Genomic DNA, 25,468 nt, shown 5'->3' with positions numbered 1-25,468 from the left:
CCAACAGATGGTCTGCTTGGTTTTAATTACTATTTTTCTATTTGCAATTGAAAAATGGGGAGGAACATAGGGAATAAACCCCCAGCCATTAAAGGGGAAAACAGCAAGCTCTGGAAATGCCTCCTGAAAGCCAGAGTCACCTCGAGTCCCGTGCAAAGGTGCAGTCTCCGCTGCAGCCACGCTCGGCAGCACGAGGCACGCACACTTTGCCACCCACCACCTCCCAGCCCGTGGCATGAGTTGCCCAAAAAAAAACCTGCGGGAGCCACAGAGACGCTCAGTCACATCTAGCTTTATTTTAATCCCGTCAGAAAAGTTCAAGAATTACACCAAAAAATACTTCAGTCTCTGCTACCTACTGACAAAAAATACACCACAAAATTATAAACTGTTCAGTGGTTTGCTGGAATTTCAATTGTTGGTGGAGGGGGGTGGTTTGTACATTTTGAGTGAGAAATTAATTTACAGGTGAAAGGGGAAGGAAGGATAGGAAATCAGACAATGGCATTTGGCACTACAGTTTTAGCTACACTATACAGTTATTTATCATGATGCCTGTTAGGACTGAGGAGTTCTGCCCTCATTTACACTCTCTAATTTCTATGTATGCGAAATGGAGGACAAAACTGCCCAATGCGGGGGAAAAAGGGGCCAGTTCCTAATTTCCATCCCAGTCTAGCCACAAATCTGAAAAAGCAGCCTTAGTCAGATGCGAACCTTGCCTTCCCTATGCACTCTGCTCCTGCTACTCAGTCTCACCCTGCCTGCGCTACAGAGGAGCAGAGCTGCTTTGCAGCAACGGCTTGCAGCTCTGAAAAAAGAGAATCCTCTTTTTAAAAAAAAAATCCACCAGTTTGCACTAATTGCACATGCCATTTGTGGGGAGAGGATGTTTTACATAGGCCGGGACTGGATTAAGCTTGGGGTCTGGTCTGTGTTTGCAAGCAGAGATTTGATGGGACCCTTGTACTCTGAGAGCATGCTACAGCCATCCCTCTCTAATCACCTAGAATGACATTAAATACTGAAGTATCTGAAGGAGGGAAGCAGGAGCATCCCATTTCATGGGTGAGGGAAAATTAGGGGCTGAAAAGTTAGACGCTTAATACAGTTCTATGCTATCATCACTCTTGAGAGGCTCCTCAATTTATTTGTCTCTTGGTGTCCCTCCGGAGAGAGGTCCCAAAGGATGAAGCCTCTTGTAACTTGCCAAAGGTCATGCAGGAAATCTGTGCCAGCAGCAGAAATAAAGCCCTGATCTCCTGACTCCTAGTCCTGTGCTCGGAACTAGATTCTTGATTTCACTACGGCAGCCCCTGTCTGCTGCCATCCTGCTCCATATCCAAATACCAACCAGGGTTTCAGCCTCAGAGCCCAGCCAAGACCACCAGCACAGTGGCAGCTCATTACGAATCCCTAGGTCTTTTTGGATTTACTTAGGCCACTGCACAGAGGTGTGTGCATGTGTGTTTGCACATGTGTCTGAGGGAGGAGGGGATCCTTGTACTTCTCCATCAGCAAATGAACGCTGATGCTAGATTCAATTTGACAGCAAAATATCCCCCCTTTGGCAAGCCAAATGACATCCCAATGTCTTTGTACCAGGTTCTTTCTACCCTCTCTCTCGAAAGGATTTCAGCTGTTCGTTCACTGCATGTTAAGCCTCTGTCACAGCTTTCCAGCAATGATAAAACTTTGCGGGATTCTCTTTGCTGCTTTTATCTTCTCTGGCTGTTTATCTAATTTGCTTTTTTTGTTTTTTAATTTCTTTTTCTAACAAATAGTTAAGCAATGATTTAAAAATATTTTTACATCGTAAGGTACAGTCAACATCAAACATGCCTTTGTACAAGAGCTCGACTCAGTTACAAATCAACGAGAACAATGCACAAAAAGAAATATCCATTAAGATGACTCCTGCACTCGGGGTTTATTTATTCCTGTCGTGCTGTTAGCACAGCACCCTCAGCTAGAGCAATGCAGTATAGACATGATGTTGTCCCCCACCCTCCCACTTTGCCCATCACCACTCATTAACTTTAATGACCTTCTGTCTTGGCAGCCTTGGCTTCATGGTTTACTGATCCTGAAGACAGCCAGGGCGATACGGCCCGGGAGCTGGTCTGCTTGGCCATGCTGTAGTGGCTGATGACAGTGTAGAACCTGCCCCGGGAGTTGGAATCCTGTGCGGAGTAGTACGCGTCCAGCGAGGCCGGGATGCACCGCTTGTGCTGGAAAGGGGAAGAAAGCAAGAGAAGTAAAGAGTGGTCCCATCGGCCTCAGGCTCTTGCTTTAAAAAAATCTCAGGGTTAGCTGTTTGCACGGAGGACGTTTGACTCAGACTTGCTGCAGCGAGAGCATCTGCTGCGCAGCCCCGACTGCCTCTTGGTGCCGTGGGAATGCACAAAGTTTAGGGTCGGGCAGCAGCCTTCAAAACCTGTTGCTATTGGCAACCCTGATTGCAGGCTGATTTCATCCGTGGATGGGAAATGGGGACTGTAAAATGAAGGTCTGACTGGTTTGGTACGTTACTGGCATGCACAGAGGCCTCTTGCCGGAGCCCTAGCAGGGCTGAGCAGCTCCTAGCACGTGCTGGACTGAAAGCTCTGTAGAGCCAAGTCCGGAATTAATCCTCAGACAAGTAGAGGACAGGCAGAGGCAGAGTAAGCTGCTTACGTGCTGCTCTCTTACAGTGTGTTCTCTCTGAGCGTGGCACGACCACCTTGGTCGGGGATGGTAGGAAGCGTGGCCCAACCGGCCAGCCCTTGTCAGAGCTTCTTGTCTGTACAGACACTGCCCATGCATCTCCGCTGCGCTAGTGAGCACACTTGGGTGCTAAGAGCTGCACAGATAAAACAATTCGTTTTGCAACAGCTGTAAAAGAGCAATCAAATGGTAACAAATGTCGGACTGGTTGGTATTCACTGGACTCAAAGCAGCACCAAGGATGCAAAGGGCCCCAGGAACAATTATTAAATTATGAGATACGCCAACTCCCAGTTCAATGTGACTAGCTGAAATCTGAGTCCAAAACCTTTAGTCTTTTCAGAAGTTCAGGTTTGGATCTGATTCTAAAATTCATGACTCCATCCTAACTTTATATAACCTAAGAGAATAATTCACAATGACTAATACACCAACATCCTTACTCTATTTTCCAGCCCACAGACTATCCCCAGTGCGGTCAAGACTCCTGTGACTTTATGAGTTCATTCACAGTAAGGAGTTAGTGAACTATTTTGCAAACTTTTTTAAAATTTTTTTTTTTAAATCTAAACAGACCAGGCAAATAGTTCTCTGCAAATATTCAGTATAAAATCACTGGGCAGCAGGGGTTTAGCAATTAAGTTACATGGTTTTGTTCTTGATAGAGGCTCAAAAGCACCTAAAAATGAACTACATGGGCAAATTCGGATTTCTTTCACAAAGGACACATGTGCCAGCACTCTGGGAGTTTGTTTTGCATTAAAATGTATGCCAGTAAACCTCAGTCACTTGAACGTGTGGGAAGCAAATGCAGGATTCCAGCTGCAATAAATCCATTCACAAATATGAGGGATTGTTCCTCAACATGTGTCTGTAGTGTTCACCAAATGCTAATCCCAACAATTACAGTGTAACAGTAGCTGATGGAGGCAGATGCAAGTCCACATTTCCCATAACACTTTTCCCATTTCAACACATTCTTGCCAAATGTTCTGTTTGGCCTGGTCAAAAAAGCAGACTAGACTGTAACCATGTAGTCAATTAAAGTCTATCATTATCTCAGGCAATTCATCTGTCTGAAGTTTCTTACCTTATAAACAAATCCATCTGGGCAACTGTGGTCGTAAGTAAAGGCTTTGTATACCACAAGAAACACTATGCAGGCAAGGAATGCAAGAGCCAGACTTATGAGAATAGTGACCTACAAAAGAGGGATAATGTTACTCTACATATGTTGAAATGGCATCTGAGCAACCTCATAATTAAATGACTTATAGTAACAGCCATCCTAACAGACTGCAGTCTTCACTCCACTGTGCAGTACTTAACTAAGCATGGTAATTGAATGAATGCTAGATCCAATAGCCCTGAATTCTCACATCATTTCCATCACCCCACAGACCTTCAGGAGTGCACATTCCTCTGTTTAACTCCTTGCAAATGTATGGATTTTGCTGAGGCGCTTGGTGTTGTCGGTGGCTTTGTGTTGCCATGCTCTTGGCTGTTCAACCGGCAGCATTGTCTGCTGGCCCAGCAGGATCCACCAGCAGCCAGAGTCCACATTCAGGGTCTAATCTGTGCAGATAAGCTGCCTTATAACCACGGCGAGATCCTGCTTTTCTGATAGCAGAGGTAGTGAGCAGGTAGCAATAATGAAGCCTTTGTAGCACAAACCCCTTTGTGCCTCCTGGGCGATACAACGAGGGTAAGTTGTGCCTCAAGTACCTTGCAGAAGGGAGAGCGGGAGAAAGGCAATCTTCTGTTTATCAAAGCTGTAAAGGGAGAATACCCTGACCACCGACAAAGCCCAGCATGTAAATCCTGCAGCATGGCCAAGAGCAGATGCCAGTGTTGGAGGTAACAGACATGATACTCTCTTCGGGACTCAAATATCCCCCCTCACCTCATTCCCAAGCAGGTTATTTTGCTGTACCATTTTGTTTCTTTGCTGTAGCTCTCTTCAGCCCTTCCAGGTGCCTCTTAAATAGTTTCCTGGCCCCATTCAGATGCCTGGACTGGGGCCCTGATCCTTGATTTTAGCTAGGCTGAGCAAGGGTCCCAAATGCACTCTTGTTCTCCCCTTGCCCAAAGCTTTCTTGGTCCCAGCTGGTAATTCTGCAAACACAGCATAAATGGCTCTGGACTTCTACTGCCTAAATTACAGCAACCCATCGCGTCGAGACTGCTGTCTCACACTGATCTGGACTGGCATGAAAAAAATATCATAATCCCTGGGGCTTCAGTGTTACCATGCAAACTAGAGTTACTAATCAAATGAACTCACTTACAGAGATGATGGGGATGGGAACAGCAGTAGGGGAAACATTTAAAGCTGTTGCACAGCCAGCAGCATGGGGAGGGAGCTGCCGCAGCTCCCCAGCTTGTTCTGGCTCGCTGGGACTGAGCACCAGCAGCAGGCATTTTGCAGGATGTTTGCCTGCATGGGGAAGGGGCTGCAATGTTCCTCTGCTCAGTAAGCCTGTGAAAGCTCACGCTGAGAAAGTTCCTACAGCAAATGCTTGAGGTCAGGCATGGGTTTACAAGAGGGATAGCGATCAGTGGGGCTTATTCCTAGCCACAAGCTCAATCTGTTTGCTTCAGAATCCCACATTCTCATCACGGCACCAGAAGTTGAGCCCAGGGCTGCAAATTTTCCCTGGTCACCTCAAAAGCCATCCACTAAGAGAACCGCAATGGTAGGGCGGGGACTGTGTGCTGCCACCATACCATGCATGTGCTCATCCTTCAAAATATGACCCTGTCCCAATATCAGGGCTGCACCTACCTGTACTAAAGGCAATCCTTATCATTTACTGTCCTAGCAAGGAAGAGCCACAAATTTTTCAGCTCCATCTAGTCATTCAGTGTTCATCTACCCTTTTGTTGTCACAGTTACGGCACAATCCTCTTTATTTTCTTGCATGGGTGTTCAAGGAAATTGAATAGCAGGTACAGGCAGAAGTTCTTCCTTCACTAATGTATAGGAGACTGGTGACGGTAGAAAGTGGGGAAATACAGAGATAATTCCTACAGTATAGTGGAAAGGCATGTCAGGAACAGCAGCTGAATGAACAAGCTGGCCACATCTCAGAATTCATCAATATAATATTATTAATATAACAATATTATGTAATACTAGCAATACTGTATCAATAAAGATATACTAATTGCTTAATATTGGTTCACACTGAATTTTGCTCTAATTATCTCCTTTGGTCATCGTAGCAGCTGTAATTCCGAGAACCTGTATGATATGCAATCCCTGCACAGACTCAAAGGGGCCACTGTAGTTGCTTGCAGTGCAGGAAAACACTTCTCACCCTCACCAATCCTGCAGAAAGATGCACTGCCTGGTGACACATAGCCCTACACTGCACACAGCGCATCAGGACTGTTACTCAGAGAAGCTAAAGCAGCCGTGGCAATGCCACCTGCAATGCTGGAAGATCCAGAGCTACAATCTTGGTGGATGTTTTAAGACAAAAAGAAAGTAAAGGTAAATCTGCATGCATGGTGTTAAATCTGACCCAACACATCCAGTTCAAAACCTAGGAAAGAGAGAGGTGTGGAGACTATATCTAGCAGGAGAGATTCGTAAGTTCATTGTTAAGTCAGAATATTTTAGAATAAAGTGTAAAAAGGTAAGAAGATTTGGGCTAACAGGCTTTTCCAATGATGAACAGTTCACTGAAGCCCTGACCCGCCTTTTAGAATAACTGCTCATATTAACCTCCTCCTTGGGGCCTAATCTGCTGCAAAATGGGTCAATTAAGTAAAAGGCAGCTGCAGAGGGAGAAGCACTTACTGCTGGATTTCATAAGAGAACATGTGTAAGAGAGTCCTGGTGTGCTGAAAAGATAGCTGGTAGAAAAGGAGTACAGTTGTATGAATTGTACTAGTCTGACCAAGAAAATACGGGCTCCACCTCCTCTCCTTCAAAGCACACTTGCCTGCAAGTTTGAATAGAAATATTTCAGACCAGCTTTACGGTAGCTCATGGGTTCCCAACCTGGGGAAGCCATATCCCTTTTCATAGTGCTGAAGAGGAAGAAGTCTCAGTTGAATTCAAGGGAGATAGAAATGGAATTTGCTGTGATTTCTGCCCCCAAAAGAAGTTATATTACACCTGAAAAAATGGAAAAAAGTCACTTTGAAAAAATATAGTCAAAAGGAGAGACTTCCTGGATTAAGTATGCCAACACTCTCTACTTTTTCCAACAGGATACCTGGGAAAAAAGACCCCTCTCCAATAAGACCCATCACAACCCAGGTCTGGCAGGCCAATGTGAAAGAGCTTTTCCCCGAGTAGAACACATGTTCATCAACTCTTCCCCATTTAAAAGGGGAGCGTGGTAGGCCAGGTACTTCCTCCAATAACAATTTATGCAGTAATACAAGTATGACGATGACACAAGTCCCCTTTGAGGTTAGTTTGAAGGCACTAAAGCAAGATGTACATCTTGCTCTACCAAAGCCAATGCTTAGAGGGCAGCCCTGGCTAGAAATTCAGAAAACAAGAAATGCTCAGCTCTCCAGTTTGGTTGCTCTGCCCAAAATACAATGTACAATGAAAAAAGAAATCTTGTTTGGGTTAACCTGAAGGAACAAGCTTGTGCCCAGGGCAACGGAAGAGACAAAGGACAATGAAATTACACCGAATGCCACCTGGGAATGCATAGAGCATAACTCAGTGAGAAAGTAGCTCTTGTTCCTGAGAAATAAGCTGCTGCTCATCCTCTAGCTGTCTTTAGTAAATACAACCTTCATCATCAGGGCTAGCAAGACCTGCACACCAGCAGGACGCATACACTCTGTGCTATGATTACTCCTGCCCTAAAGTCTCCCTGGTTACTTTCTCCCTCTGCATCACCGTTTCCTCCATCCCAGAGGGATCCATCAGGGCTGACTGTACCCAGAGAAGAGGCTGTGAAAGGGGAATATCCCTGAACTGTCACATGTCTCCCTCACTCGGAATGACTCTCTGTCTGCCGTCCCCAAGAGCTGCTACCAAAGCTGCTTTGAAGGCTTCTCACTCTAAGCCAGTTAAAATGGCCAAGTTCTTAGCCATCAGAAAAACTGTTCTTTAGCCTTCAGAAAAAGAAAGAACTGAGCTGTCTGGAGCAAGAATAAATGTCTCTTCTTTTGTTAAATCCCATGCACATGCACAGCCTATGGAAATGACCATTAGTAATGTGATTTGACTGGTTCCTTTCCTCTTGTCTGCCCACTGAGCCCCTAAAAATAATAAATTCCCCTCTGCTCTGGCACTCTGCTCTGGCAAAGTGCTGACACCCAATTCATTACCTCCCAGGAGCAGGTCCCTCCGCTGAGCTCTCCCCTCCCTCCGGGCTGTAATTGAGCCCATTCTCACCTCCCTCCTGCCGTTTCATGCACTTGCAAAATTACAGCGTGACACAATATTACACATGATGATACATAGTGTAAAATTGCTCTGGGAAGAAATGTCATGTAAGATGTTAAAACCCAGAGGAAAGGGAAGAAAAATCCATCCCCAGATATTTTGCCACACCAGAGCTAAGATCCACCAGCTCTGTGGGTATTCCAGAGCATACAAAGCTTCATTAACATTCAAACACCAAAGAATCACAGAGCTGCAATACCTAATAAACCTCCACTTTTTTTTATGATTAACATGAACCTTGGCAGTCTCTAAGCAATATAAACACTCACAGAGGGGAAATAAAATTTAGCGAGCAGATAAAACCTAGAAGTGCTGCAGGCATGAATCTGTCACGTGTGACTGCTCGAGTGGGTAGAAGAACGGGGGGGATTTGCCTACCCTTTCCCCAAAGTCGTATATGATTCCCAAAGGTTCCGTTAAGATGGGAGTGTCTGCTAGAATGGAGAAGAGAGAACATCGTTACCACCCCAAAAAACTCCCCATCCACCACAAAACATGGAAAGAGGCCCTTAACATCTGTGAACGATGATGTCAACCTCCCATCAACAACAGCGCACTTGGATTGGTTCCTCCCCACCTTTGCCAAGATGAAGTACATGTTGCATTTTTCACAGCAGCATGGATAATATGAAAGATATATCCTCATCAGGCAACAGGACATAAGTTGCCACCAGGTTTTGCTCCAGTGAGATGACATCTAACTGTAATGGTGTTCCAGTTAACCTGGCCTTCATGCTGTCCATCAAAGTGTCCTTCCTACCCTCTTTGATTTAAACACCTGCCCATGATTTTTTTTTTCATCAAAAATTCCCTTTCCCCCTCTCTAGCTACAATGAAAAGCCTTACTTAAAAGTAAACCAGAGAACAATGCCACATCCAAACAGCAGGGCATTCTTTTAAGAGCCTTTTCCATTGCAAGGTTTCTACAGTTTTATTCCTTATCGTTTTCCTTGGCAAAAATTTTCTGGTTTGTCCCCTTAGTTTTCAGAGAGGGTTTGCACCCTTCATTCCCCATGGAAGTCAACAAGAGCGGGGAGCCGCTGGTCCCTCCAAAAAATTGATCCCTAGGGGCTTTGACAGCAATAGTGATAACCTGCTGAGTACAGAGCCGGCAGGCAGCTACACACCAGCGTTGGGCTGGTACTGCCTGTCAGACAAACCAGTGAGGGATTTCGGTGCCTTAGAGCCCTGGGGAACCTGAGCGCTCTGGAAATACCTGGGGGAAAAAAAGGAGCGGAGCAAGGCAGATCCTGAACAGAGGTTGATGGGAATACTACTGCACAGAGCAGATATTCATATGGAAGGATTTTCAGGCAGTGTGGGGGGGGAAGGGTCTGTCAGCAGATGGCATTTCCCTCAAATTTATGCACTGTTTGAACTGAGTTGACAAATATTTTTTTTCCCAGTGGGGACTGGATGCAGACAGCTCTCTATTAGTATTCAGCATCCAACCTGTGCTGGTGAGGTGGGGGGGGGTGTGTGTGTTTGGTTTTGTTCCCACTTAAGCTACATATTACTCGCATTAGCAGCTGAAGGAACATAACTTATAATCATGGCCCTGGTGTCAGGGATTGTCATTTCACCTTTATGTTTTGTTCACAGGCTCTGCTGATGGTGTCACACACTGTGAGGACTTAGCATAAAAATGGTAAAAATAAATTGGGTAGGGAGAGAAAATAACATGGGCATTCAAATGCAAGCCACCTCACAGTGAAACACAGTAGAAGACATCCTACAAAACTGTGAAGAAACACCTTCTGAAGAAGTAAAGGGTTGTTTTTTTCTAAGCCAAACCACAATTAATCTAGGAAATTAATCACAATTAAGCTAACAAATTTAGTCTGTACAATATGGTCAGCAGAAGGAGCTCAGTAAGATTCCAAAAAGATGAAACATTCATATGGAAAGCCTCCACATGGCTTAAAGTAGAGCTTAATAAAACAAAAGGCACAGCTCCCTCTTCCCCCATCAAGTTCTTGTATTTGATGGCATGAACTGGTCATTGAGACTCAGATCCACAAAGGCAGTCAGGTGTCTAAATCTCCTTTAGTTTCCTATAGGACACTGGAATCAGTAGGCACCTTCTATAGGCTCAGGTGTCTTCAGAGGTGTAAGAAATTGTTCATTATGGATATTCACACATTGCTCTGACACATCTGCCTCTGGCTCACTAAAATGGGTTTCCAAATGAGATGGCCAGCTAGTCTGGTACAGCACCGCAACCCTTGTGTTCCACTACTAAAGCGCAAACCCATGACTGCTTATACTCGGGTGGCAGCCTTATCATCTCCTGTCTAAAATTCATTTGGAAAATCACTGTGCTGCCCTTTCTTTGGGGGGAAAACAGCTACATTCAGTCCAGCTTTGGAGGAACTCAGCAAGTACCACCTGCTGTTTGTGGCTCAGGCATAAGCCGCAGGTGCCCAGGGGTTTGAAACCACCCTCCATTTGCCACATAAGTGGAGCAGTTGTCAGGATGCAAACAATGATGTGATCTCTATCAATCTGTCTGAAGAAAACAGTGCAGAATATCTCTTCCGTGCTCATGCAACTCTTGTGAGAGGCTAGCAAGCAGGGGTTTTCATCAGCGTGGGTGACACTTCTCAGATATCAAGCATGATTTTTTTTCTAAACCTGGCAAATAAATATTTGACTCTGGACACCTTTCCCACTGCTCAGAGCATGCAATATATATGCTTATATACACTCAAAATGGGAGTACAGCCAAAAAAGACACCACAAACAGGGAAAGCATTGCTGTCTATAGGAAAACCAGCCATACAAACAGCACCCAGAGAAGAGTTAATGCTCTCAGAATGTAGAGTTGTGTGTTACTGTGAAGGACATCAGTTTAATTCCCAGGTAAAGATAATTTACCATGGAAAAATCCCTACAAAATTCTGCACAGTCTTCCTAGTCTTAGCAGCTGTAATGTGAATAAGGGACCTCAGAAGCCAGATGCCTCTGTCCGTTCCTGCACTGCAGTCTCACCCTCTTCACATTCAGGTTCATCAGGAAAGGATGCCATCGCTGATGCCATGTCTGGTTCTCCAAGATACCTTCAACATTGCCAGGTATTGGGAAATTTTGTGACCTTTAATAGGCAATTCAGTTCAAGAAATTCTCTTGGTTTTCATTTTCTCTTTGTAGAAGAAAAAAGACTCTGAATGAGGCAAAATTTGTTACAAACAGAATTGTCAGAAATTCTGTCAAGGTTATTTTCACAGAAGGGCATCAGAGCTGCACCTGGATAGGCAACAAGGCTCTTTCCATAGTTTATGGCAATGCCATTACACGTGGAAACCTATCAATCCTTTGACAAAGTAGTTAACTTGCATGCAAGAAGAAAATAAATCACAAATTCATCAATCTATTTGCCACAGGGCCAGTCCCAGAGGTCCTGCCACTCAGTAGAAATGTTTCAGCTGTAAGGGCATCTCAGTATACGCTCATACACCCATGATCTCCACTTTAAGGATTTCTGCCTGACAGTGAAAAATTCAGAGGGGTAATTTTTTTCCCCTTCATCCCATAACTTCTTCCGGCTGATAACTAGATGTAGGATTGACAACATTAGATCTTGACATGAAAGCTACAGCTAAAGTGAAAGACTCAGGAGCACTTCCCAGCTCCTGGATCCAGCTGTCTGTCCTGGCTGCCTCCCACATGTATGCCATGTATGAAATTCAAGTGTGAACCACCCCATCATTGGAACCCAGGCTGCTATTGTAAGAAAACTCAGGCACGTAGGCAGGGAGGGAGCCAGAGGCTGACAGAACACTCAGATGGATCGCTGAGGGGGGATAAGGAGTCTGAAATACACCCCAAGAAGAGCTGCTCCACTGTTTAGACTCAGCCAAAGAAATGGTGTAGTGCATTGCCCAGCACCCTGTTATACAGCCTAATCCATTCTGCAGGTAAAAATGATTTGGCTGCACTTCTTCAAAAATGGCATTTCACTCTCGATTGCTAAAAATCTTTTTGTAATAAGTTGCTGATTTTGCTGATTTTATGGCAACAGCTTAGCATCTGAAATTTTGAAAGGCTAACTGAAAAAAAAAGTGACACAATTGGGTCTTCATACTTGCTTGGCATTGTTCAAGAAGATGTAGGATTTGTCCTTTATTATTACAGCACAGCTTTATTCCAGATGGTGTCCAGATTCTTAAGCAGCATCTCTTAGGAGACGCTTTGTAAGAAGGAAATGTCCTTAGTCATGTACCTAAATCTTCAGAGTTATGAGAAAATACTCCTTAGCTACGTGGCTTCTTACATGAAGCTTCAGGAGTGGGTTTTTTTCAGTGCTTTATCTTAGAATTCATAACCATAAACCAATTTGGCCCTGATTCTCCTGAGAACACTGAACACCATCCATGAGGATGATATAATCTTGGGGTCCAAAAACATCTCACATCTGCTCCACTATTTAATGGGTTCCTTTCAGTCCACACAGCCCAGCAATCAAAGTCAAAAAGACTCATACAATAAAGAGAGGATCATTTCTCCAACTACCCTCAAAGGTATCCACTTGAACCAGCACTAGCTGTCTCTGAGCCAGTTTGCTATCCTAGCCACATCCCCGTCGGCTCTACCCATCTCTGCATACACCACCCACCATGACTACACCAGTGAACCTCTCCAAGTTTGCAAATCTTAAAAAGAAACATCTATCTTCCGAGATGACTACGTGCCCACCAGCAATTCCTCTGCTCTGCGCCTTGTAATATTGCAAGTGCAGCATGAGTGTGGAACAAGAACACCGTGTTTCTAAGCAATCTGTCAAATAATTAAATTATGCACACAATAACTAGCTGGCTCAATTATATTAGCCAGTCTCCATCATGTAATATAATTTCTAGTGGCTGTTTAGGCACTAATAGCCTCAGATCTTTTTAACTGTGTCTGGTGCCAGCTGCGGTCTGCATGACGTCTTTCTGTGCCAAGTCAAACCCCTTGAATGGAAAATTCATGGCTCAGTTTCCAAGCCCCTGCTCCTTATGAAAGTTCTAAAATGCCATTTGCAAGAAAGGTGCTTCCACCATTGAATATTAGTGAATTCCCACTTAGGTAAATAAAAAGCTCTGTTTGGTTTCCTTCTCTTTTCTGCCATTTAATGCCATTAAAAAAATCCCTCAGCAGAATAGGCTGGTATATTGAGATGCTATAATATTGTTTGTAGGTACGTCAAACAAATACATGACTTTTTGGCTGACCATACAGGTGTTTAAAGGTCTTTTTCCTCTCCTCCCACAAGAATATTTTCTTCCTTTTTCAACTATCATAAGCTTTCCTTCCTTATTTCTGTGACTCTGCTACCTTCAAAAGAAAAGAAGGAAAACCCCAAAATTAAACAAGTGGGGTGACTCAGGAACATTGCTTATAAAGATGTTTTTCTTCCCAACCCCATGGTACTAACACCTGACATACCATTTCATGCGCTGAGCAATGCTGGAAGAGGCTTCCTTCCAGATCACTAATTCGAGATGGTTTTTCAATTAGTGAGATTGCAACAGACAGATACATCATCTCCACAGCTAACCCTCCATCAGTGACATGCTGCAATTGTGAAAATCCTTGGCTGTGACATTTTCTCCAGTCACCTCACGTGGGACATGACAATGGATGCCTCAGCTCATCAAGGGCCCTTTTTAAATGCATTAACAGAAATACAAGATAAATCAAGTCATCAATAAAAAGTCTCCTTGCCTACCCTTTGCCTGCCAAGACTCAACCTCTGAAGAGTCTTATACATGCAAAATCTTCCCCTCTCCCTGCTCCCCTCACGTTGGATTAGGTGCAGGGAAAGCATTAGGAGCCCTGAGTAAGAACAAGTGGAGGCACTAGCACACGGCAACAGACCTGGGAAATGCAGGTTGTTTTGTTTGCGCTGCTACTGGCTTTCTTTGGCACCAGACACACACTCAGGCCCAGATCCACAGCTTGCTACCCACTGGCACTCACAGACACTCCAGCAAGATCCACCCAAATTTGCAAGCATCTAAGTCCCCAAAAGCTCAGTTTTTTGTCGGCCCATGTGTGCAAAACCACCCGAGCACCAACACCATCCCATGGCCAAGGATCAGACTGGTTCTAGGGAAAAGCTGAGGTCTGTTTGCTTTATGACATTACCTTCTTCCACAGGCAGCACAACTTTCAAAGCAAACCTTTCAGACTTGAGTACCGCAGTACTGGGCTAAAGCACAAAATGGTATTCCTCCAGGCATGTTTTCTTGTGTATTTGCCTCTCCCATCACTTTCTTATATTTTGATTTTACCTGTGACACTACCATTTTCCTCATCAGAAGATGAGGAAACATCTTCTGCATCATCAGCAGAAGAATGGGTTTAAAAATGCCCAGAATAATTTAAGCACTTAATATGCCAAGGCACAATATAACTTTCCCCTACCACTCCCCAGTCCCATGGACTTCTTAGGTAAAATGAAATCAAAGGTCAAGCTTGCACAAATTAAAAGACCTTGGTTCAGTGCACTCTTGTGGTTAAAAAAAAAAAAAAGAACTGGAAGTTCCCTCCTTCAAGACTGTCAACATATTCACATGTATTTCAGCACCTATGTCTACCATTACGGGTCAGGAAATAAAGCTAATAATATGGCAGCATTCATGGTCCAGTACACCCATTTCTCTTAAAAAACTTATTATGTGGGTGCTTCATACAAGGACAAAGTGAGGACTTGGCGAGCAAAGCATCCCCTGAGTAATGAGAATTAAAAGCCTTTCCATTTTAAATTAGAAATGTTAAGCTTTATTGCTGCAAATGACTTACAACAGCTACTCTTTTAAAAACAAACAACAAAAATGAATAATCTAGCTGATTATGATGCCTTCAAAGGCATGAGGCCAGTTCCATTAGCTGTGGATCTGACCCAACAGGCTTAATACATCTGCAAGTACTAACAAGAGGGAGCTCAGGTCTGTTTAACATTCAATCAGCAGCCTGTGCTGCTTTATAAATAGAGAGAATGAAACATTACATGGGGGGGGGGGGGGGGGGGGGGAAGTATGAGCAAAGCATTTCACTTCCCTGATTCTTTAATTTTCTTTTTTTTTTAGCATTCTGTGGTTTGGCTGCAAGACTCAAAACGCACTTCACAGCAGTCAATAAACTTTGCCTTGCCTTCAGTCAGCTGAAAACTCTTTCCTTCTCCATCCCATTCGGTCCCTTTTGCTATATTAGCCAAACTAGCATTAAGCATATTTCATTCCACCTCAAATGCTGACAAGAAAATTACCCAACAAATAAGGTTTACTGTGGGGTGGCAGAGGTACCAGAATGAAACATGGCACTGTATTGTTGAAGACAAAGATGCAGTTTAAGAAATCATTCAGACTAAATGATGGAAACTGCAATTACATTTGTAATTAGTGGAATGGGTATCTCCATGAAGTCGCTTATGAAAATCTTTTTCAAGCATTTTGTTCCAAAGCAAAGGGTCAGTTGAGGTTTCTGCTCTGTGACTCCTTTCTTCCTCCAATGTATCATGGTCTGGAGAATTTAGATTCAGCAGGTCTACCCCACAAACCCTTAGTCATGTGAATATGCTATGTGACTTCCATTTTTAGACATTTTCTGCATAGCAATTAACTTTCTTCTTCTCTCCAAAAATCAATTAAAGGAAAAAATAACCCTGAACAAATCTCTTCAGCTGATTACTCTGTCAGTGCTCACAGATGGCAAAAATAAAATATATTTGAGGTGTTTTTTCTGACTTTGCAAAAAAGTATGTGTTTCTGTAAAAAAGAATATGAAACAAGAATACGCTTTAAGGAATGATCCATTTCATATAAAAGCCATGTATTTTTTTTTTCCTTTGCTTTGCTAGGTGGTCCCTAACCCAGTCATATAGAGCACTCTAGTTAAATCAAAATACACTTTTCTTGTGTGTGTTTTCTACATGGAAATTCTTCCTGGCTTTATCTTCTTGGGACCTAGCCTGCACCAGAAAGCCAGGTATAGCTAGGAACTCTTACAAAAACCACAGACTTTTACCCAGACATTGGAAAGCTTGCAGGGTTTATAGTACGATACCTGGGGATGTGATCAGAAATATCTGTTTTCTGGCAGCTGAGCCACAAATCCACTTTCCGTTCATCCTCACAGCTCCAAATTGTCACTGATGATCACAAATGGCTCCATCAATCTACCTCCATGCAAGCTGTGAGACCAACTAGGACAGACATGACCTATCCTCTTCTCTTCCCATTACAGCCAGAGGAAGAGAAGAATGATTTCTGAGCTCAGGCAGAAAGATGATGAGCAACGTTCCTCGCTTCCTTTCATACACATAAGTGAGAGTCTGAATCCATGCAGGTGCCAGTTTGCATCAGATATAAGTAGATGCAAGGCCAGGCAGGGCTGGGCAGTGGATTTGTGAGACAGGAGATACTGTGACCCTCTGCATTGCAGTGGAAAATATTCAGCCTCCAAAGTCAAGGCAAAGCGTGGATCCAGAGACAAGTAACTCCATCACTGTCCAGAGAAGACTTAGGTGGAGTGAGGGCAGCCTGACACCCCTGCAAAAAGAACATATCTCAGCCCACTGGGAAAGGAGATTGCCTGATGATAGCTGAGAACTCCCAAAGGGAGTGAATAAGCCTCCAAATCAGTCCCTGGAGACTGAAATCAACCCCTTCATACTGACACCTCTCCAAGCCCCTCTTTGAATGCAAGACTCAACAGGAAACCACTACCCCATCCCCAACGCTGGCGCCAGTGCAACAAGATGCCTGAACGCTATTGCCACTGCTCCCCTGTGCCTGCCACCTTGCTGATTTTCCTCTGCTTTGTCCCTTGTTCTGCTGGATCACACAGCCCATCCAAGCACGGTGCAGCCTGGAAACAACATCTCAGCCACATTAGCAATTATCACCAAAGTGAGAAAAATCTCTGTGTATTAGAGCGTGTTCCCTCCCTTGAGCACCACTCACATTAGTCAGTGTAATGGGATCTTTCAGCAGCCACTCTGCATCTTCCAGATAACCGATGTGATGTGGCAGTTGTCATGGTAACACTGTTATTGTTAGTATTAAAAAGCAGTAAGGAAAATTATCCTGCTCACACTCAGAGGAGTCCTTTCTCTATGAGTTACTCCTGCCCTCTGGTAACTTAACAATTAAAGGAATCTTTAAATTTATTTAGCTATTGAATGGGCACAATGAAAAGCTCAGTGCCATTTTTCTGGGATTCATTCCATTGCAGGTTAGAGGAAGAACTATCAGCATAAAGCAATAGCCTACAGGTGGAGGCAGAACATCCTATGGAGAAGTTTGCAGGAACCATGGCATGGAAGGAGGGGTTGGGAAGGGGGAGCAGGGGGAGCAGACAGAGGGGAATACCACATTTAGGGCTGGGTGTGTGTGCAGCAGAGCAAGGGAGAGTTCCCACTGACACAGCTGCAATGGTGATGTGCCCTTTACGGGCAGGCTGGGCAGGTAGATAAATGTCGGCATTCAGGGAAATGAGGCGTTTCTCAAAGCTATGCTCACACTGCAGTCGTCTGGCAGTCCAGAGGCCACACAGCAATTTGCACCACACTGTACAAGACGCCTTGTGCTCATGTCTCAGTGGATCTTACCCACAGAAATAAAGTGATCGAGACCCGCTCCCCACATTCCTCCACAGGCAGACAAGCCCGGGACTTTCCTTTCCTTGGAATTGCAGTGCCTGTGACATGAGGGTCCTTCCACGGCTAGATCTAGCTGAATACCCTGGGGACTCAATGGGTCAGATTCTAGGGGTGCAAGCAGGGGAAGCATCTTCCATTTCAGCAAAGCTGTTACCAACAGGAAATCAAGCTCTGGCCCTGGCCCAGAAAAATCTTTCTTAATTAGGAGACAAGCATTTCAGATACTGGCTTGTTTTTGATAACGAACAATTATTGCATCAATGTCTGTTTTGTAGGGTGTGGCTGGAGACAAACTGATTTTGTTCTAAGCCTTTCGCATTAGGTCAGAGGAAAATAATTGTTTCAGTATGAACATTTCAATAACAGAAACATTTGAATGGGTTCCACTATATTTTAAGAATCTGATGAAAAGTGTGGTGAGTAATTACATCCACTGGATACTAGATCTACATGTATCAGAGCAGTTTCAGGGTGGAGGGAGGAGAGGGTTGATCTAATGATAAGAAATACATTGTCATTGCATACTCAATAGGAATCGAATACACAGCCAGTGACTCTGAAAATTGAAGGATAAAGACTGAAGTTCCCAGTCTTCTTCAGTGAAGTAATGATCAATACTTGTAGATGATTTTTCCAGGTAGATAAATTGCTCACAAAAAAACATCTTAAATATCTCAATTTCTCCCCCATACACCCACTCCCAACTTGTTCTGTTAAAGACAAGTACATAGTTTAATTATTCCAACTCTGAAAGTTGGAATAACTTCAGATTTCTTAAGAAAATGATCCATGAAAAGGAAGGAACTATGGAAGACTTGAGAAGTCAGATAACTGTGGTAGGTAACTATCACTGAACTAATAGTTATTAAATCATTGTCTCCTTGAAAAAGCAGTATGAATAGCTCTATGGCATTTAGTGGTAACAGAGGTTGAACTGGTTGCACGTGAACTTACTTGTGTAATAAAGTGAGCAATTTGCGCAAAACCAGTAACCAACAGAGAGTTATGTGTGTCAACCCAACGCTCCGTGTTGTAAGCCTACACTGAAAGGCCACTCCAGTACCTTTTCTGGTGCTATTTGGAGACAGAAAAATCTGGGCAAACTCAGGCCCAGCACGGGTCTACCTACACTCACTGGGTCTGACTGGATCAAGCACAAAATCCATCAGCAACTATTCTCCAGCTTTTTTCTTCTTAAGCAGGGTGCTGATGTCTCGAATACAAGTACCAGCTAAGTGACAGTCAAGAAAGTGGGTAGAAACCCATTCTTCACCTTAAAGTACTTCTAGTTGATTTCTGTGTTATCTGGACCGGTTGGAAGACAAAAGGAGTCACTGGAAGTCCTGTCCTCCAGAAGTAACGAGACTTTTCACTCTATGGATAATTTGCTTGAAAAGCGAAAGAGCATTTGATCTCATTTCAGTATTGACAGAAAGAAATAAGGGCAGAAAGTCATGAGAATGAAGATACTTGCATATGAGAGAGTGTTCTTAAAAGCTGTAACATAGGATATCACCAGCAAAAAGAAGCAGTAAACCCTACCTCAAATGCAAAGTGTTAGATCTGTTGTCCCACAAAGGAACCTGATTCTATGATAGAGTCATCCCATTTGCAGACCTTTTTTAGTGCACCTCAGTGTCACCACTGGATGGCAAAGCATGGTAACATGCACTACCTTCAAAGCATGCAAAATGGAAGGCAAACACCAGACACCATTCCCTCCAAACTGAGAAACCTTGGTATACGTCGTTACTGCAAAGTAAGATCTTTGCAGTTCAGAAACTTCCTAGAGGGACACACTCAAAAAACATAAACAGTCTGGAGGAGGCAAGGTCTATAAATCATTGCCAGTCAGCTTAGAAAAAATGTTGTCATTACTTCTCTGTGGAGGAGTAAAACGAGAAAAGAAGGGTTTTTTATGTATGGATGGCTCAACCGTAACACTATTTTAACATCATTTTCTTGTAACCCATCTACACACAACTATTTAAACATTTGTTATAAAGTATGTATGGGATGACTCATCCAGCTGAAGAATAAACCTAATTGGTCAAACTTCCAGGACACTGTGTGCTGAGCTATAGAGAATCATAATCTCATCTATTAGGAGATGTGACAAGTTGCAGAAGCTATCTAAAATTCCTGGAAGAGGTAGTGCGAAATAAGAACCGTTGCCTAGGGACAGTCTCCTCTTTAATTATCATAAAGAGCTCAGATCTGTGCTATTCTGGATGGATGAAAAATATGCATGCATAAGCTTAGAATGTGGCTTTGGCTTGCTCATGCGAAAAAGTTGTCTAATAATTCATTAGCCTCTTCAATAAAAGATACCCAAAAGGCGGAATAAAGGGCATCTGTGGATTTGACTACCATGTTCATACGGTCCCAAAATTGCCCCCAGGGATCATGTTCTTCTGCATAATGCAGCTACATGACTAAGAAAAAAAACCAACCAAACAAACAAACAAAAAAAAACCCCAAAAAAACCCCACAAGAACTTGAGAAGAGTTTCCTTCTTCCCTGAGAACATTCCCATACCAAGTGACCAGAAATAGAGGAAAGAAAAGCACTTCATTGATTGAAACAGGAATGTTAAAAACCCCTCCAGACAGATTATTAGTGGGTTCAAGGCACAGTCATAAATACAGCAGCATTTTTCCACAAATACTTAGTAATGATAGAGACTCATTTTGCTGTATTTCTGTTTGAATTGATGATAATTCTACTCTTTGGGTGAAAAATAAAATACAAGACATCTCACTTTGTATTCTCCAGGATGCCAAAGTAGTGCCATGGCAGACAGGAGAGGACCTCTTGGCCATTTCTCTGCACCCCCTTACTGTCCTGTCTCTTTCCCCAGCATACAGGTATCACATACTGAGATGTATTGCTCTTCATACACAAATTAGTAGACATAGGAGCAAAATTGCTCCCTATGAAAATCCTTGAGTTCAAGCATTGCTGTGGACTCACGCTAGTTGCACATGCATTTCCCATACAGACCTCACACATTTGGAGTGCACTAAACCAATGTATCGACTACATTTGGATGGACTTTTTGCCTTTCCTTCCATCATTTTTCTTGCAGAAATCAATGGGATGATTTACTTGTTTCTGCCAGTGTATAGCTACCAATGGCTCAAGTATAGAGGAATACTTTCATTTTAATCAGTGTGTTAGCAAGAAGGTGTGGATGATATTTCCAACACACCACATACTGGAAGGCTATACAAAGCAACTAGCCAGCAAAAGAAAATATGATAATTTCATTTATATTATCTTTTTTAAAGCTTTTAAAAGTATAGCCAAACTGAGATAATAAAAGTTAAGTATTTACTATAATTTCCTCTTACAATAAACAAATGTAAAATGATTTCATCAGTACCAGATAACAGGCCTGCTTATAACCAGAGGGCACCATTTTTAATAACGTCACTAAGAATATGCACTGGTATAAAAATGTGGTGCAATAAAAAAAAAAAAGTACAAAAGGTAATGAAATATTACCTATTATCTCAGCTCATTTTTGTCAGGAAATAATACTACAAACTTAATACCATACATGGAAGCCTTATGAAAAGCAGGCAGGGAGAGGCTTATAGTCTTATCCAGTATTAGATGAGAGGCTGAGTGATTAATAAGTTGACATTGAAGAGCAGAGAATTGAAATCATATGGACTTTAGGGAAAGGAAATAGCTTAAAAATGAAACTGTCATGCTGCCAGGCTGCATGGGAAGAGGCACAGCTCCACAGCCATCCCCACCGGGCAGCGAAGGGGAAGGCAGCTCCAACCTCTGGCAGTGACGTGCACAGCTGGAGCCTCCAGCTCCCCGCGCCCGCTGCTGTGCGGTCCTCTCGTACACACGAGCGAGAGCAATGGGAGAACTGCACCGAAAATAGGAAGGGGAGAGGAAAAAATACATTGCAGGGAGAGGTTTGAATGCAACAGCTAGTTGAGAGTTTGAAGAATGGGAAAAATGAGATATCTTATATAAGGAGTAGATGAAATGAGATTTACCATAGTAGTGGATGAGCTGTATGTCTAACCCATGGGCCTCCAGCATGCACACTGTGTGAGGATGAGATGTTCTTGATTGCTTTTTTAAATAACAAGGTCAGAACTTTTGATGGAATTAAAACTTGGTCTTACACTGACCTTAACATTGTTCAGGGCTGCAGGATTAAGTTTTAAATACCCAAATGAAGTGCTGTTACTTGCAATATCAATAATAAGGCCATTTACTGTGGGTCAGAAGCCAACACATCACTTCCAGGAGAGTCTACATTTACTGTTGTTTCTCAGGCACATTGTGTCTGGTTCTGATTTGTATGTTGTTCACACTGGAAAATGTCTGCTGTGGTTTCCAAGACTGGGAATTTAACTGTAGCTAATTCACTGTTTACTTTACTAGTGGTACCAACAGAGAGTCACAATTGGTAGTAAATAGGTACTACGCACGCAATAAGATCGGTGAAGAATTCAGTCAAAATCGACAGCGTGTAAGCCCCTAGTAAGTAATTTAGATCAAAACATGTGATGTCCACTGAAAAAAAACCCAAACCCAAGAATCTATAAACATTTATTCACAAATCTCTTAAAAATAAATTATAACTTTAAATATCCTGGATGAAAGCAACAGAATTGTCCTTGTGAAATATATGTTAGTGAATTTCTGGAAAAAAATGAAAGAGTGCCATTCTGTAGTGCTTCAGAAGAGGGTAGCTAAACATTTCTCCTTTCAATAAGTTCAACAAGCCTTATCTTGAAGTTTATCAAGGATGAATGGTAACAATTTTTCCTGGATCACATTTCAATTTTCAAAGTGATAGTTTTCTTCTAAATTACTAGAAAACAATTATAATAAACTTTTTTATTTCTTGCAAAACTAAGAACAACTGGGCCAAATGAAAGACTATTCAGTTCCTTGAGTCAATTCCTGCTAATTTTCAAGGATGATACACTTCACAAAAAATTATAAACCAAATCCCAGCTTTTCAAGGAGCAGGACTATAGCTAGACACTACTCTCGATGTTTTCTACTCAAATCATTGATATTTCCCCTGACTTTGGAAATATGAAATCAGATCTCACATTTTTATCACTCCCATGCTCTGTGGTTTAGGAAAAGCACCTTATCTTCTCAATGAAAAGGGAGAAAATACTAGCAGCTACATGCTTGGAATCTAATTTTAGGAGGAACTGAGCCATTCTAATATGCTGCAGTCAACAGGAACTGAGGGATCTCAATAATTCATGAGTTTCTTTCTGTGTTCGAGTAGAGTCTGTTGAAAATTTCTCAAGGAAACATTCTTCATCAGAAAATTCCAATTCCTGTGAACCAAAACTGCTCAGAGGACAGGGTATGTTTGGATACTTGTCTAATATCTCTTTTTTAATCCAGTTTGAAATGGCTTTTAACCTATAATAATATAATTATATAATAATAAAATATTTTACACATGAAAAGAGTTGTTTGACTACAAGACAAAAGAATTTTTAAAAGGTGAAACAAACAGTTTCAATCAATCTTCACTGTGATTTTTTAAATTCTTTTAAAGCACAGATGTTTGAGCATAAAAAAGATTCAAACTTGGTTTACTTTCAGTTTGGGCTGGAAAATATTTGCATAACTTTTCCTTGGAACAGGAAAACATATCCTACTTTAGATCTAGTTATGAAGGTATTTTCATGCCTGTCCTAAAAAGAAAAAAAAAAAAAAAGCTTTATACTCATGCAGATAAACCTCTCTTTAACCCTAGTGATGAGCAGAGTGTTAAATTGTTATGTCTTTACTGTCACTTTGATTCAGTTATTTTAAAATGAATGGCATTTGCATCAGAAGGCAGCAGAATAACCATTTCTTACCTTTAGTCTTTCTGTTACACCATCAGTGAAACTGACTGTGAATTCAGCAATTTTGGGCACTCTGAGTTTTCCTTTGTTCTTCTGGTCAGGCTGATATTCTGTTCTTGTTTTCACAATTACCTGGAAAATATCAACACTGTTAAGGTTTCTGCACACAGCATACTTTTGCTTTGCTTTGTTTTGTTATCTAAGCTTTTCTATATAAACCATCCCCTGGACCTACACAAGCACCTTAGAACCATAAATTAACACAAACTCATCATACTCTCAGGAACGAAGGGAGACAGATAAACAGTCAGGCAGATACACAGACCTAGGACAGTGAGCTTATCAGACTGAGTCTTAAAATAGCTGACAGCAAAATGTTTGACACCCACTTTTCTTTAGGACTAGGCAAATAATTTTTATATCATATTCAACAGGCAGAACATGCAGAATAACAGCTCACCCTAAAGGAGAGCCTCACTTATTAAAAGTCACGTCCTAACAAGTTCCACTGAAGCCAATTTAAATTTAGGCCATTTGGCGTCTCACTTATTCAGGCTCCAGATTATCAATATTCATTTCATACTATCACCTTGGGTTTTCCCCAGAAGATCTCAGTGTCATTTGCCAACTAATCCAGGTCCTACTAATCTTTTAAAAAGAAAGTGCCTTACGCCAAAGGAGAAGCCCTAAGTGGCTTTTAAAAGGGTACGGTCAAATTACAAAAATTGCATTGTCAATCTACATTGAATGTATTTGTAATCTAGAACTACCTTAAATATTTTGGGCAAAACGCACCCACTGCAAACACAGAAAAGGTAACACCTAACGCTAACCGCTCCCAGAGGGGACGAGCATCGGGGCTGTACTCTGAAACTAACAGCCCTTCCGAGGAGTGAGCGTATCCATCCCATTATATATCTTAAAAGACTACCCATCCATGAGCCTATGCAGTGGTGTGAGAGCATGCCAGCGTAGCCACACAACCTTAATCTATCTGGGAAATGCAAGAGAAGACAAAATGGCCTTGTCTGCAGCACTGGCCAAGAGCTGGAGCTCATCCCTAGAGAGGGGGGCTGCAGTTGTGAGCACACATGTCCGCTGCGCTTTTGCACAGGATTCCCAACCCAGGGGGAAGGTCCACAAAGCCCGCAGTGGTTTGGTGTGGTTTGCAAGGTTCGGATAGGTCAAACATAAAAGGACAGAAAGAGTATCAAAGCTCTTGATCCCAGGGCCAACACTTCCACTTTTTGACCTCCCATTCTGAATTGCAGGACTAGGCAGCCGTCAGCCTTGCCAAGGTGAGAATTAAATACTCCAGGAGTGGTGACTGGTTCATTTGAGAGTGACAAGACTGATCCTAAAGCTCTTTGTTAGAAACAAAAAGTCTTGAAGGATTGAAAAAGATTAAGTGATGCACAAGGTTGAGTTACCAGCTAATGAAGAACTTATTTCCAAATGAAGATAGCAAAGTCTGGTTTGGACCAGAGAAAACCTCAGGTATTTAATCCTCCTGCACTTAATGCCATGTGAAAATCAGAATGAGAGAAAACCAGTGAGGAGTCATAAGCCAATTTTCTGGATTCAAATGCAAATCATTAAAGACTGATGAATATTTATATCCTTCAGTGAATAATCCCTCTCAATAATATTTATTACAGTAGCATTTGCAACATTAAGACTTGGGAAGAAGAGAGGAGAAAAATTCATCCAAATGTATTTATATTAGCATTTTGGAACTCAGAATTTCTGATGACACAACATAGATGTGATACATGGGGACAACCTTGATTCAGCAGGTTTGGGACAAACCCTAACCCTGCTCTGAACCTACAACTGACC

General features: G+C 42.5%; 1 protein-coding gene across 1 annotated transcript in view; it reads right to left on the bottom strand.

The window, feature by feature from the left end:
* Window positions 1–272: 272 nt before the first annotated feature.
* The window catches only part of NSG2 (neuronal vesicle trafficking associated 2), a 38,094-nt gene continuing 12,898 nt past the window's right edge, over window positions 273–25,468 (bottom strand). The window contains exons 3-5 of the mRNA XM_075766504.1: window positions 23,642–23,761; window positions 3,797–3,907; window positions 273–2,231 (exon numbers count right to left, since the gene is read on the bottom strand). Coding sequence (XP_075622619.1) covers window positions 2,040–2,231; window positions 3,797–3,907; window positions 23,642–23,761 — 423 coding nt within the window. The 3' untranslated portion in view covers window positions 273–2,039. The remainder of the gene's footprint in view (window positions 2,232–3,796; window positions 3,908–23,641; window positions 23,762–25,468) is intronic.

The sequence above is a fragment of the Balearica regulorum genome, chromosome 14 (genome assembly GCF_011004875.1).
Source record: "Balearica regulorum gibbericeps isolate bBalReg1 chromosome 14, bBalReg1.pri, whole genome shotgun sequence".
Taxonomy (NCBI): domain Eukaryota; kingdom Metazoa; phylum Chordata; class Aves; order Gruiformes; family Gruidae; genus Balearica; species Balearica regulorum.
This window is presented reverse-complemented; position numbering and strand designations above follow the sequence as displayed.